The 15,709-nt window shown below is 45.8% G+C and overlaps 1 protein-coding gene across 3 annotated transcripts in view; it reads right to left on the bottom strand.

The window, feature by feature from the left end:
• The window catches only part of dapk1 (death-associated protein kinase 1), a 79,222-nt gene that overhangs the window by 49,955 nt on the left and 13,558 nt on the right, over nucleotides 1-15,709 (bottom strand). For 2 of the 3 annotated variants that reach the window (XM_005451556.4, XM_005451557.4), the window contains exon 3: nucleotides 2,404-2,625. In XM_005451556.4, the coding sequence (XP_005451613.1) occupies nucleotides 2,404-2,625 (222 nt within the window). Of the gene's footprint in view, nucleotides 1-2,403; nucleotides 2,626-6,692; nucleotides 6,884-15,709 lie in introns of those variants that run through there. The other variant, XM_005451560.4, reaches the window with a different exon arrangement.

Raw genomic sequence — 15,709 nt, forward strand, 5'->3', positions numbered from 1 at the left:
TAGAGGATAGATGGATGTCAGCTGGAGCAGAGGTGGAGGTCTTTAGAATGACCCGAGGACAAAGGTGGCTCCGCTGACACACGTCCCTGACAAGGTGAGACGCCGAAGCCTGAACCTCCCGGCCCGGCCCGAAACACCAACGTCTCTCAGGGGGGAGACGGCGGCTTATTGACCGTCCACTTACAAAGTGCTGCCTTTGTGCATTGAGGAAATTAATGACTGGCTGTGCCATAATTTTCTCCAGCTAAACAAAAACAAAACTGAAGTAATAGTCTTTGGTGCCAAAGAAAAACGATTACAGGTCACCAGAGAACTTCAATCTATACACCTAAAAACCACAAACCAGGCGCGAAATTTGGGTGTAGTGATGGATGCAGACCTAAATTTAGAAAAACACATTAAGACAATAACAAAGTCAGCTTACTATCACCTCAAGAATATTTCAAGGATAAAAGATCTGATGTCTCAACAGGACCTGGAAAAACTAGTCCATGCATTCATCTTCAGTAGGCTTGATTACTGTAACAGCATCTTTACAGGTCTACCTAAAAAATCAGTCAGACAACTACAGCTCATTCAGAAATCTGCTGCTCGAGTCCTCACTAAGACCAAAAAAGTGGACCACATCAGTCCAGCTCTGAGGTCTTTACACTGGCTGCCTGTCCGTCAGAGGATAGACTTTAAAGTTCTGATGCTGGTCTATAAAGCTCTGAATGGTTTAGGACCGAAATACATCAGTGACCTCCTGACCCAGTACGAACCTTCCAGATCCCTCAGGTCATCTGGATCCGGTTTCTTATCAGTTCCCAGAGTCAGAACCAGACACGGAGAAGCTGCATTCAGCTTTTATGCTCCATATCTCTGGAACAAACTCCCAGAAAGCCTCAGATCAGCTGAAACACTCAGTTTATTTAAATCCAGATTGAAGACCCACCTATTCTCAGCTGCTTTTGAATAAATCACCAAATCCACACTTTTAAGCTTAAATTTCAAAACTTACATTTTAACTACTGACTTTATCTACTGCTCTGATTTTATCTACTGTTTTCATTTTTGATTTTAAACACTGTTTTGTTTGTTTGTTTGTTTGTTTGTTTGTCTTAATCAATTTTAGATCATGCTTTTTATTTGTTTTTGTTTTTAATGTCTCTGTAAAGCACTTTGAATCACCTTGTTGTTGAATTGTGCTATATAAATAAACTTGCCTTGCCTTTGACAAATTTACAGGTTTAAAGATGCGACTTCTTATAAACTTCTTATAAATTTCTTATAAACTTCTGAGCTTAGATTTAAAACAGCCTCAGAGAGGAGATATATAAGACTACTGGAGAATTTGAACATGAACTGAGCCGTCACTATTTTTAAATCCATGAATGTTCTCAGTAAACTGATTATGGGAGGTGATTATATGCTAATGAGACTAGTTTTTCTCCGATTTTACGGTTTGAACCTGTAATTTCACAGCCCATGAGGAGAGTCCAATCAGGAGCAGAGAGGCTTTATGTTTCCTGTTTTGGGAACGAGGAAACATGAAAACTGCGGCACGAACAGAGAAAAACTAAAACAACAGTTACTTCCTACTGCTAATTTCATTCTGCTGTTATTAACATATCCTAACATCTTTAACAGCCTAAATATAAACAATAGAGACACACAACATGGAAAAGAGATCATTTGTTGCCATAGTTACGCGGTCTGCCCACTTACTATCGACGTGGAGACGCCGCCGCGGCGAATCACAACAAACACGACCACCGAGCTTTGGTGCCATTATTTCAGATGCGATCAGCGGACAGGAATGCCGTCGGGCGACTATCTGCAGCGCGGCGACCTTGTTATTGAGGCGCAGTGTTTTTAGGCTGAATAATGGTGCATAGCTGGAATACAAACACTGCTGATGTTTGAAGTTCCATGTAAGCGTGTAAAACTGGTTTAACTGGTGCGCGAGAACGGGATACAGTTACTGTCACGGGTTTTATCCGAGTGTGTCCGTCGTCTGTTTGAAGACAAACCTTTAAATTTGAAAGAGTTCTGTTTCTTTATAGGACATCAGAGGAGAGGAGACCAAGTCTGTGTCTGCTCTACAAGAGAAAATCTCCCCGATTCTGAACATAAGTCAACCAAAATGATTCTGATTGGAGGATTTGGCTTTTTTAAAATGTGTTCACACTGAAAATAGTTGTTGTTGTTCCACACCGGCATCATTTCTCCTTTACAATGAAAACATCTGATGAACGAATCCCGTCGATCTGCTCTTCATGTGTTTCACTTGGCCTGATTTGAACCTTTATGACACCAAATCTTCTTTATTTTTTTACTTTATTGATGTTTTTGGACTTTTTGTGGTTTTAAATGTATTTTACACATTTTTATCTCACATAAAGAAGACAAACAGCCACTCACAGCTCCAGGATCAGGATGACCTCGGCCTTGTTTTCAAAGACTTCGTGCAGCGCGATGACGTTCGGGTGCTGGATCTCCTTCAGGATGTTCACCTCGCGCTCGATGTCCTCCCGCGTCACCCCTCGTCGGCTCGACTTGCTGCGCCGTTTCTTGATGAATTTGGCGGCGAACTCCACACCTGTAGTCCTGTGTCTGCATCTTCTGACCACAGCAAACTGACCGCTGCAGATGGGAACACAGAGAGCACTCAGCAAACACTACAACAGCTTATTTCAGACAGAGATGAAGTCAGGGCTTAACAGCGGCCCAGTCTAAGACAGGTGATAGATAGAAGGATTATTTTGAAGTGTGAATACAAAGCTACTGTAGCAGAGACCAAGGAAAGAACATATGGAGCAATATGATGGCTGTAGCTGAAAGGGCAGAGTAATCATTCAGGACAAACCTGGGAAAATGAAAAATACATAAAGATGTGTAGCAGCGAGCGGAAAGGAACCTCGGCTGCTCAGCGACCTTAAAAACAGACTTTAGGCTGCATATATGCATCACTGTCAATATGGTAAACACAGACATCTGAGCCAGAAGGAGTGGGAGGGATTATGAGAAGCAAACTGGTGATCAGGAACAGCTTTAATTAATAAGTGCTGGATGAATCACGGCTGAAGCTGAAACTGAAATAGCAACGCAGAAATAAAGACAGCAGTGTGCATGCTCACACTCAGGTCAGTGCAACACGGCGACAACCTGCACAGGTGCAGTCGGGTTATTTCTCATGGCCTTGGTCTCTGATGCAGAACGCTCCCATATCTTTAATAAAAGAGAGCATCTGTGCAAAGGCACACCTTCCTCCACCTTCAGCAGCCCCTCGTAATCAGTTCAGGAACAGTGTGCAAAAAGCAGCACAGCTCTCAGTGTCAGCACCACGTCCACAGAGCCCACAAACATCCAGACTTGGTCAAACTTTAAACTCTTACTCTCGTGAAGATCCCTGAAACCAGACGTGCGCCTCCATCATAAGGAAGGAGGAACTGTGTGTCCTCGTTAATGCGTCCGGCACGAATACTGTATGCAGTGGATCCAAACTGGGCCAATTAAAATGAAAAGATCTGTATGTTTTTTACCCATCACACATTAGAGACGTGTGGCTGCTGTTCTATTATGTTATGTGATAAACACACAGGCTGCTGAAGAAACCAGGGATCATTTGGGAAATTTATAACTCCTCTTATATGGAAAAAAAAAGCAATACACTGACTATAAATCCGCCCAGATGAACAACTACGGTACATATTTTTAAAAAGAATAAAACATTTCGATGATAAATCCGTGGTCGGTCACTCTAACCTGGGCCCTGAAAGCAGCGCTCTGCAGTCAGAGGAGGCTGATCGGAGCGTGCTCAGTGACGCTTCACAGCCAGCTTGTTATCCAAACGCTGATGATGCTTTACAAACCAGTGCATGACATCACAACGACTTCATCGACCTTTGGTGTGTATGTTTGTTTCCTGACACATAACAGACAATAAGCAAATTCTATCCTCTGGCAGAGGCGACAAACTCAAAGTGAAATTCCTCCGTCACCACATCTGCCCAGATGTTTCCCCCCATCTTTATTATTTGCTGTTGACAGGCTGCAGCAAAAACAATGCTGCTGTTCCCCGCACACATCCTGGTTCCTGAAGGGCACACGTGAGCGCTTCGCCCAGATGTGGCGAGCCTGCGTGACATTTCGCCGTGACAATTAGTCCATGTATCAACAACACAGAGGCTGTTATGGAAATGGCACCATCGCGTTGCCACGCAGCGCTGTGGTTGATCAGACTGCTGACTCCTCTGCCACTCGACCAAAGCAGCGCCAGAAAAACCACTCGGGGAAGCAGGGACACTTGGCTGAGGGCTGTTCACGCCTCCTCACGGCCCCGGCAATCACGAAGCACTTAGTGTACCGAACACCCACGGAGGGAGGAAGAGTACAAGGGAGTAGGGGGTGAGAGAAAGAAGAGTGAGTGAAAATGAGAGAGCGCCACATTCTGCCTCTGTTTTTTATTTCCACAGCAAGATTTTCACACAGACTTCCAACAGAGACGATATCTGGCAAACGTCTTCTCTGACTGGCCAAATAAATGGACAATAAAGTGAGAGTCATCCGACTCCCTGAGCCCTGCCAGCACCGAGTGCACAGTCGTCAGGAATCAGTGCAGTAATTCAGCTCTCTGTGTCTCCTGCACATCCTCACGCCACAGTGTGACTGACCCAGTTTGTGTGGATCAGAGTGTGAGACCGCCAGCTGCAGACGAGCTTGAAGGCAGGATCCGTGACCCCGACGTGACCTGTAACAGCCGCGGCTCTAAAGGGCCAATCGGAGGGGCCTGAAGCCAAGTGGGAAAATAATTGGAAAAAAACAACAAAACACATTTGATTTTAGAAGTTTGCTGCCAACTAAAGACTCCATCCCCCCTCCCTGTCTCTGTTTCACAAACACGAGCAGCAGCAGAGCGGAGCTGCTCCTCGTGCTGGCAGATTACTGCTGCACTGGCTGCATGTGGCTCGTACAGCGATTGGCATCGATCGCAGCCGGTTCTGTCTGCAGCCAAATCGACGGGCTCGTTTGGTGGTGCTTCTCGCTCAGGAAGACTTCATCAAAGTTTATATCGACTCAAAGAAAAGCACCGAACAAATATTCTTCACGTCTATGAGTGAATTCAATCAATCCTGGTGATTCTGTCCAGTAAACGTGTTTTTAATCAAAGTCGAGCTCGATGCCGTCGCCCCGAGTCGCTCAAACCTTTTTTATTTTTAAAATGTTACTTTTATTTAACAGGAAGTTGCCACTGAGATTAAAAAGCTGTTTTTCAAAGGAGACCTGCTCAAAACAGGCAGCAGCGTATCTCAGTTACAAAAATTAGACAATTAAACACAGGCAACAACACACAGACACAAAAAATTAAATTCAATTAAAATGACAGCAATCTAATTGAAACAAGGATTCTTAGTTTAGATTTAAAAGCATTTTACACAGTGAAACAAACCACAGCTTCTGACCAGAGGACAAAGATTTCCTCAGAAACTGAACTGCACGTTAAAGAAGAGCGAACCGTCCTGTGACTGAGCCAGACGCACGAAGCTGGCACTGTGAGGAGGAAGAGAGAGCCGAGGACGAAGGCTTTCTCATGCTAATACCACTCCCACTCAGCCTGACCTCACCCTATTGTTGTTTCCACCTCTGTGACCGAGGCCTCTGAGCAGAAACAAAGACATCAGGATGTGATCACGTTCTTTCACACTCACATATGGAAGTCAAGTGTTTCGCACTGTAATTACACACATGCACACGTGCACGGCTGGAACAGCAGCAGCAGCCGTCGGAACATCTTCCTCAAACGTCCCGCCGCCGATGGCTCGTGCAGCGGAAACGTGGAATCTGTGAAGTCGCAGGACCTGCTGCGAAAATCTCGTCGGGGATGAGAAGGAAAACACGGCTGACTTCCTGTTCCTGATTATACACCATCTGTGCAGTTCTCGAGACTTTCCGTGACTCCTCAGAAATGAATATTAATTATTCATTTTCACATTTACGCAGCGCTCTCTAAGCCTCACGATGCTTTTATTCATGTGTCCGGTGAACATCCTGAAAGTACGACAGGAAACGCAGTGACGGCGGTGCATCTGCATCAGGACCATCATTTAGTGCTTTTTAAGAGAAGCACAAAGGGAAACAACTCCAACTCACAATGATCAGCACACTGCAAAGTTCTCTGCACAATAGAAAACACTTGAAAATATTCTGTGTGACATTTTGTAAGTGCTCTTATCCTGCCTGACAGGAGGCACGAGCTGCACTGCTCAGTGTTAGTGACGAGGCGCCACAGCCAATATGGTCGATGCAAAATAACACACCCATCATCAAACACACAGACTGTATACAAAGGATGGACGCTGTGACATCACACACCCGCCCTGCTGGTTTCCTGGAGCTGTGACCATATTTAGGACTAAATGATCAGCAAAGGCCAGAAGCTTCACCCAACACACAGACACACATCAACTAATTTCTACATCATAGAGGAATAAAATTTTCAAATTTCTCTCAGTAAACCTGAAGCACAAACTTTTAAATGCTATATTTACAAAAACACAAAGCAGCCGCACAGCGAGAATAAAGTCCATGCAACGAGACGACCTGCTGCGATTTCCTGCAAGGAGATACAACTGGAGGCACATCTGCATTCACGCGGGTTAAAATGGTTTTGACTCCTACGATAAACTTGCTTCATGGTGCATCACACAAACCTGGGATTCCCCACAGACTGCAGATTTGATCCCGACATCACCAACAATCAAACATGGAAGAGCAGCCGGAGCTGGATGGTTGATGTCCCGTCAGTTGGGATTATCCACACAGCAAGCCACATATTTGTCAGATAATTTCAGCAACACAAACACGTCAAAGGCTCCAGATCAGCTCCAGGCGCCCACGTCGGGACGCCTGTCAGTAAAAGCAGCCATGACCCTTAAAGCCAGGGGTGGGGAGCTCCAGGCCTCGAGGGCCGGTGTCCTGCAGGTTTTAGATCTCATCCTGGGTCAACACACCTGAATCACATGATTCGTTCATTACCAGGCCTCTGGAGAACTTCAGGACGTGTTGAGGAGGTCATTTAACCTTTAAATCAGCTGTGTTGGATCAAGGATCTAAAACCTGCAGGACACCGGCCCTCGAGGCCTGGAGCTCCCCATCCCTGATTTAAGCCTTATAAAGAAAATCAGCCGCTATTTTTGTTCTATGAGGCCCTAAACATGCTTTCAGTGCTGTAGTGTTGGACATTAGAGTCCTTTAGAGTGCACCTCTAGAGGCCACTAGAGGAACTGCAGTTTCCCTCAGTAGTTGCCATCTGAGCTAATATGAATATTTCCTGAGCTTCATGATACTGCATCAGCAAGAAACTGATATTTATTAATACTCACACAGAAAGTAGCACCTCAAGCATAAAAGCTATTTGCAGGGTGTCAGGTTGCGCACCAACAAAGACCTGCGGCGTGATCTAACAGCAGCTCTGGAGGACTGCTTCATGATGGGTTGGGTAACACACGGGGCAGACTCAGACTCAGGAAAGCAGTGTAATTATAAATTTAGCAACAATAATTATGTGACAGTCCTTAAAGAACGGAGAGCCCGAGGAGGCACCAAACTCAGGTATGTACGAGTAGTTTCCTCCACAACAACCACAAACTATCCTCAGGCTTGAAGTTTTCTTCCACTCGCTCATCACAAAGTAACACAACAACAACAACAGCAACATAAACGCAGTAGCATCAGCCGTGTCTGCACTCCATAGATGAAGCAATCTGGCAATTAAACTTTGTACAAGGGGGAATTTCATTTAAATAAATCAATGAATTATTACTTCATAATTAATTTAAGGAAGCATGAGCGTGCTGTTTTAGCACACAGCTGTACACACAGCCTGCAGTGAGGCGAGTTAAACAGAGACTGGAAAGCAGAATAAACTGAGCAGCAATCAAAGGTGAAAATCCTAAATCTTCAGATTTGACATAACGTGCAGACACACTGATGATCCTGGGAATATGTGCAGTCACAGGGCGACTGCTGTGCTTATAACCTGGAGCCAGAAAGTACGACTACTGCAGGAATTTACTTCCTAAATTAAATCCTAAGTAATGAAAGTGTTCACGCTCTCGTGTTTCTGTGCTTCCTCTGATGTTTCCTCTTTTGTCCTACACTGACAAAATTATGCAAGAGCATCCCCCCCCCCCCCCCTCGTTAAAACACTCCTGTGGACACGTGAAAGTTTCCCATCACATTTGTCCACTAAGCTAAGTGGAAATGACAGCATAGCTAAAAAGGAGCATGAGGTAAACACCGACCGGCTGCCTGTGGGAATTAAACCCAAACTCTAACTTGTGTGTTTTTCCACTGTATGCAATGAAGCGAGGGGAAAGTGAGCCCACCCTCTGTTAACAACACCAGCTGCACACACACACAAACGAGGGGAAAATGGCAGCGGTTCAACTAAACTGTCTTCCCTTGGTGAGGAAAACCAAACACAAACAGGCTTTCCCTGGTAGCGCTTCTGCATCTGAGACTTGGTTTTTAACCCGGAGCTACATTAACGGAGGTTAAAGTGGTGACTCCCTGCTGCATGATGACAGAGCCCTCATGTTTATGTTGCTAGCAGAGCGAGGAAATCCTTCTCATCCTCCAGAGACGTGCAGGGAGAGCGCCGACTTGCACGAATGTTGCTGAGCACAGAGACGAGGCAGAAATAATGAGCAGGCGCAGAGGAAAAACCCTTCCTGGGAACCGCTGACAAACAGAGGCAGGGAGGCAGGTTTTCAAGAGCGCCTCTCCCCCCTCGGCTCTCTGATAGTCTGCAGGATCAGATTGCTGAGCTCCCTTTGTTGTGCTTGAAGCACAGACAGGGCTTCCCACTTTTGGCCTACTTGTTTCACCAAAGCAGCTGGAAGGGAGGGGATGACAGAGAGGAGCTGGTTGGGAAAGTCGACAACAAGTTTGTTTGTGTCTGTCGGAGCTGCCCAGGAGCGCAGCAGCTCTTTGCATTACTCAACACTGCAGGGAGTTTATCTGTGCTTAGATACGCAGTGTAGCTTTAGGTTGATACAGCAGGTCAGAGTGACAGGACTGTCCCACCCAGGTTCACTGTACGCAGTCACGCCTGTGGAATGTACACACATGGACGATGAATAAGTAACCGATCCTGCGTCTTAAACAGAGCTCTGAGTCTCAGGTTATATGCAAACAGCCAGAGTCTGTGAAGAGCATCAGTCCAACAAAGACAATTTCATTTTGTGTCTGTGGCCTCTCAGCTCCTGCAGACAAGCTGCAGACCTCCAATAACATGCTCATTTACCGAGCGCCGTGTCACATACAGGAAGTACTCCTACCTCATGCTACAGCACCGCCGTTTATCTAGTTACAGTTTTACTCATTAAGCTCTTTGTTTGCTCTGTTGTTGCTGTAGAGTTCACTTCACTGAACTATCAGTTTTGTCATGCTGTCCTTATTTCCTTGAGCTATTTTCTCAGAGCTTGTATCGAATGTTTTGGCTGCTGTGACATATTATTTTTCCAGCTTTCAGACATCTTAAAGTCATTAGTACTTGTTCTTCACACTAGCATTTAAAGCTTTGCCATGAAGGTGTATGAGGAAGCTGAAGGGTGCACAAGCAGCCCTGAGCTGTGCTGGCACGAGTCCTGAACGCACACCGACCGCTGGCGAGTTGTTGGATCGGTGCGACCTCAACGCTTAGTTAGAGGTCGCTGCTCATGCTGAGAATCCGGCCTTGTCATGGTGAGACAGCGCTGGAATGAACAATGTTCAGTGGTAACGAGCAGCAGGAAGGCCTCGTAAACACAAGTCAGTGAAGTGGGAGTGGGCAGGGAACGCGTTTCATGATAACAACGCAGCACAATGCAGCAGAGAGAAAGGGCGGCCGGTGCATCTGGGTGAAAACACGCATGTTTGCTACGTTGCTGTGTTTCGTCTCCTTCTATTCTTATCTGTAATTGTTGTCACAGCGTGAACTCCCACGGGAACAATGGCCACGCCCGGGAGCAGAAGCAGCTGCTGCTCTTTACAGCACGATGTGCGAACGCAACATGAAAGAAGGGAGACGCTTAAAAGCTCTCAGCACAGATCCGACCTCATGTTGGACCATGTGGGTCCAACATGAGGTCATAACGCAGGTTTGGGCGTCGGTAACAAAACCCAAACCTACAGTGCCGATGAATCTATACAGCTGCAGCACTGCTGCTCCACAAACAGCTCGTCTTTGTACGTTTGTAAGAACTGAAACGGAGGCAAAGCTGAAGCAGCGAGAGTCACAGAGACGGTCGGAGCTGCAGGACGTTCAGCGAAGCAGCTGCTGGGAAGCTTTTACAGCATCAGGAGTAACATAAGGTGCCGTCATCAGCTTTCAGCTGCTCGAGGAAAAGGAGAAACCACTCAGGACAGTAATGTTTAAGTAGAGCCCGATGAAAACAGTTTATTAATTTAACGCCGGTATCAGATCAGCCAATGTTGAGATATCCGTATCACACCAGAGGTGGCAGAAGTTCGTTAGTACTCAGCGACGGTTTAATGGAGCCAAAGCTCAGCAGTGACAGCGAGCTGCTACCACATCGATACTCCACAGACTCACTGTGTTTTTCTTTATGGGCAGCTCAGTTACCTTCATGTGTCTGACTGTGAGGAAGTTCAGCTCTGACACTAATCAGTAAAGTTCTCTTTTACCAGTTAATAAAATATAAACAGTTTTACTCGCTGTGAAGGAAAAACAAAGGTTTAAGAAAATGTTTCTGCTCATTTCATCACAGGATTGAAGTCACAGCTGCTCAGGTTAAAGCATCAGCAGCAGAGGAAGTACACGATGAAAGCTTCTGGGTTATTCCTGAGGTTCAGGACTTTAACTCTTTATATGACTGCTGTTTTCACACAGTCCCAGAATCACGTCGGGATTTTGTCCACAGTTGAATCTGAAGGAGACCCCCTCTGCTCCAGATGCATCCCTACTCCTGTTGGTGAAGCAGCTGCCACACGGGGCAACAACTCGCTAAGCTGTGAACCTTTTACCAGCAGCTACTGTCAGGTCAGCGGAGGAAGAGACGAGTTAAAGGCATGCAGGAATAACATGTAAATGCATCAGGAGTGAAAAGAGGGAAGTGGAGAAGGAATAAATCCTGGGAAGTCCCCCAGCAGCTGGAGCCTGGAGCACTTCAGGGTCACCTGATCCAGGCCTAACTATAAGCCTTTAAAATATAAGGTCTTAAAAGCAGAGGGGGCGTCTGTCTGTCTGCTGAGTCCAGACTGAATCAAAGTCCACTGGAGAGGAGAAGGACAGCTGAAGACTCCCATGCAGGCTTCAGTCTGAGTGACAACATGGTATTATGAGGTCCCTGACATGCATTTGCATCTCCACAGGTTAATGTTCAGGAAGGTTAAAGCCTGAAGTGCAAAGTGTGGAAACTGATCTGTGACGATGTGATCAGCAGGTCAGAAACACAGTGATGTAACAGCAGCTGAGCAGGGAGGCAGATCTGCATCAGCGCAGTTTTCTGATTGACACGAACCTTAAATCACATGAATATTAAAACTACGCAGGCCTCATATAAACACGACAGGATTATTTTAGCAGCACAGGGTTGTGTTGGAAAGGAGCTTCCTCAGTGAGAACGAAGTGATAACAAGCTCAGACGGAAGTTCATGTTGTCAACGCAGGGTGTCTGGCACAGCTCGGGCTGACAGCAGCTGAAGATGACACACACACGCACACACACACACACACACACACACACACACACACACACCTGGAAAAGTCTGCGTTCCCTGCTGGACAGCTGACTGTAACACGATCCTGCTGGCTTTCTGTTCTCAGAGATGAGAACAAATCTCGGTGTTATCTTCATACAGCTGCATCTTTACTCCACACTTCACATCATCAGGCTTTGTCCAAGCAGACACTTGTGTTTGTGTGGACGCCATTAGATTCTGCAGAATAACCCGATGTGTAAGTGATTCCATGGCTGTCTGGGCTTGAAAAGGAAAGTAAGATGCTCAGCCTCCTAATCTTTGGCCCCAATCCAGCCATACATCACAGCCCAGGCTCGTGGGAGCAGAATACAACGTATAAAGACATTTTAAGCCCTCAGTATAAAACATACAGGTTAAAATAAAAGCCCTTCCTGCAGCAGATCATCTGCACTGTGCAGCGTGTTAACGCATCCTTTCCCCTGCTGTTACAGTACAACAGCACAGCTGCTAACAGGCAATCACCCCAACCCACCGCCTCATGCATCTCCACCAGCAGGCTGACCAGGTCGCATTACTCAGCTGCTCTCCCCCCACACTGAACAGATCCCAGCTCTGCTGTTTGGACTGCAGTCAGTTAAGATGGCAATGCTCTGAAAAGCTGCTGAAAGTTGGAGCAGCCCCCTACCCAGAACCTGCAGGAGACGGGGAACTGGTCCTCGATGCTGGGACCAAAGGGCTGCTGCTGGTTTAAGATGTAGAGTTGGACTCACAGGATAAGAAACCAAAAGGCTGCTCTGCCTCCTCTCCCACCAACACTGCCCTGATAAACACTGAGAGTCTCACTTCATTTGCCAAATAAATGACAATTATAAGCAGCTTGTAATGCACAGACTGGTATTATTTAATCACTAACAACAGCATTAAACAACACAAAATAAGTGCACATAAATCAACCCTCAAGCTTCAAAGATCACATCTTCATAACACAAACACAATGATGAGGTTTCTCAGAGACTTTAAACACTGCTGAGGAAACAGGCAGAAGGACAAAGAACAGCGCACTGTCCAATACTACACTGTGTACCTCTCTGTCACTACTGCGAGCCAGCTATTGATTGGCTCTGTGTACTACTACTGTGAAATCGGAGAGGGTGCTGAAGAGCTGAAAAGTGTTAAGTACAATGCCGGGCAGGCTGGAAGAGCTTCGGGAAGGCGCACACAAGGCTTCTCTGTCAAATGTGATGCGGGCGCACTCGGACCGACGGAGGACGACACATTCAGTAAGTGGGAAACAACGAGTGCGATCTCACCTCCCGCTCGCCGTCCTTCGCTGCAAACCCCACAGCAAACTTTGCTTTCTTGCTTTTTTTCTCTATGTTGTTCATTTTTGTGCAGGCTGCTCTGTTACAAGCAAGTCATACAGCCTGAAGCCATCATCATCATCATCATCCTTCATAAAACAGTAACTCAGACTTCATCAAATAAACGTAGTGTCTGTCTTTAGACGTGCAGGTGTCTCTGTTACCAGCAGCTCTCAGCTTGCATCAACTTTTAGAGGAAAAGATTTAAAAATGCAGCATTTCTGCTTGCAGACGGCTTTCAGTTTAACGTCTTCTGGATTTCGAGCTGATTTGTTGGTGTGTTGAACAGACTGGCAGCTGAAAACGCTGCTTTTCTTTAAACTGTGAACAGAGGTGGTTTGATGAGGAACTTTTATTGTGTTTTAATGTAACTGCAAAAACCCCAAACACATGAGTGAGGCGGACCGCTTCACCGGTGCATCGATCGCTGCAAACACCTGAGATCAAACGTCTGGTCTGTAACAGCGTCCTGTAAAGACGCCATGAAACGAAACATCTGAGTATAAATGGACGTCTGTCAGCCTTTACAAAGAAAACAGTCACAGAAAGAGTGAAAATCACACTATTCCATGTGTGTGTGTTTCTCCTGCATTAGTAATAAACTACTGTAGGATTAAAGACAAATGTCTTCATGATCATCATGTATGAGCTTATTTAAATGAACAAAGCTGTTTTGGGTGATCCATTGTGCTCGTCTCACATCCGCCTAATAAACTTCACCATCTACCGTCCACTGATGGAGACGGTTTACTGAAAGAGATCCAAGGCCATTAAACACAGGTCTACGTTTCAGGTTCGATAATGGAGACGTCTAATAAAAGGGAGCCGCTGTAATCTGGCACGAGGCTCGCTGCCCGTCAGCTCTGTGACAGAGCGGCTTTTATGCTGCCCAATCATTGGCTGATGGGATCGTTCATCAGCGAGGCCTGCCAGGGAGAGATAAAGAGAGGCATGCTCGTCAAACCCTGGATAGGTGTGTGACCTGCACACTTTATATTTAACCCGATCCTTTATAGCACCCGGCAGCAGTTAAAACTCAAGTATTCCTCTGCAGGTCGCGTTCAGTTCAGCATCTACGGTGAGAGGAATAAACAGAAATACAGTTTTATAGTTAAAGTCTCTGTTTATTAAATGAATTATGAATGTGTGCTTTCCCCTCCTCCTAATGTAGGACACCAACGTGGTCCTGTCATCACCCTGCATGAAGGCTTTGGTCACATGAACAGTCATTACACGATATCAGACACTGCTGCGAGGAGTTAGTTTGACCGTTCAAGTTACAGTTCATGCCCTCTAATTTAGAATGGAATAGTATAGAATAGACTAGATTAGTATATAATAGAACAGTAAAGAGTAGAACAGAATAGCCCTTTACTGTCACTGTACATGCACAACAAAAGTAAAGAAAATCTGAAAGTAAAAAGATATAAGTAAGAAAAAAAACTGAGAAAATAGTGAAACTTGAGTTCAGTGCAGTGGACAAGTCTCAGCATTGTCTTTACCAGACGCTCGCGCAGGTTTAAGATTCATGTGAAACTTTTAATCACACGATTTGATAAGAAAACATATTTGAAATGCAGGCCATGCACAAACTGTCAGATCAATCTGCCGAGCGGCTAATATTAGCCGCGCTCGCACCAGCAGCCTCGGCGTCCTGCAGGTAGCACCCACACGCCTGCACTGAATGTGGCTACATGACAGTTTATGCTAGTCCACGTCCACGTGCTCGTTTTCTGGCTCAAAGTGCTGCAGGAGCACGCCGCTTCATGGAGGCCGCATCCATTTACCTCTCACCTCGCAGGTTTTCAGACAGGTGTTGCTGTCAGTCGGAGCTGCAGCAGAACCGACATTTAAAAATGAAATCATTTGTTTAGCTACCAGTGTTTATGATATAAACGAGTGCAGCCATCTTTAAACGTCAGGTTGACCAGTTATGAGCATCAGCAGTTCTATGGCGTCTCCGTGGACAGCAGCGGTTAGCTGTGAATGCATCCAGTGTGACAACTGTGTGAGTATACGGCTAAAACGAGCTGACAGCAGAAGAAGCCTCGTTCTGCAGGAGGGTTTCTACAAAGATGTGACGTGAATACCTGAAACTGCGGAGGGTTAGTAGCTCGCAGTGTTTCCTGATGTTGAAGCTTTGGTCTTAGATGATATAAAATTGTTATTTTTCCCTCGGTACACTAATGTGTCATCTTCACCTTCTGTCTGTGTGCAGTTTCCAAGCGAGGACCCCGTCTGTGCGAATACTCATCGTACAGTATGGCTATAAAAATACTGCTGTGTAAAAGTAATGTAATGTGAAATATATGACTGTGTTATCCTTTAATTAGCACTAAGAAACTGAGGCCAGCAGCTCCATCAGATGTTCAGCAGTTTTCTGGCTCACCTTCCAGGTAACGACCTCGATGCACTGAGTGGTTCGCTGCTCGCTGTCAAAGCTTCACGCTGACAGACCCTCGGAGATGAGCGACGGTGCATTTTGCTTTTAAAATCAGAGATGAATATTTGATGGGGATACAAATCGCTGCATCAGTGCCAAACTGCTCCACAGTGAGAGAACAACAGCAGTGCATCAGTGGAGACCAGCTCAGATTTAATCAGATTCCCCAGGAAGGTCTCCACAAAGGTTTGAATCCTTCAAACACGACGACAAGAAC

The sequence above is a fragment of the Oreochromis niloticus genome, linkage group LG12 (genome assembly GCF_001858045.2).
Source record: "Oreochromis niloticus isolate F11D_XX linkage group LG12, O_niloticus_UMD_NMBU, whole genome shotgun sequence".
Lineage (NCBI taxonomy): Eukaryota > Metazoa > Chordata > Actinopteri > Cichliformes > Cichlidae > Oreochromis > Oreochromis niloticus.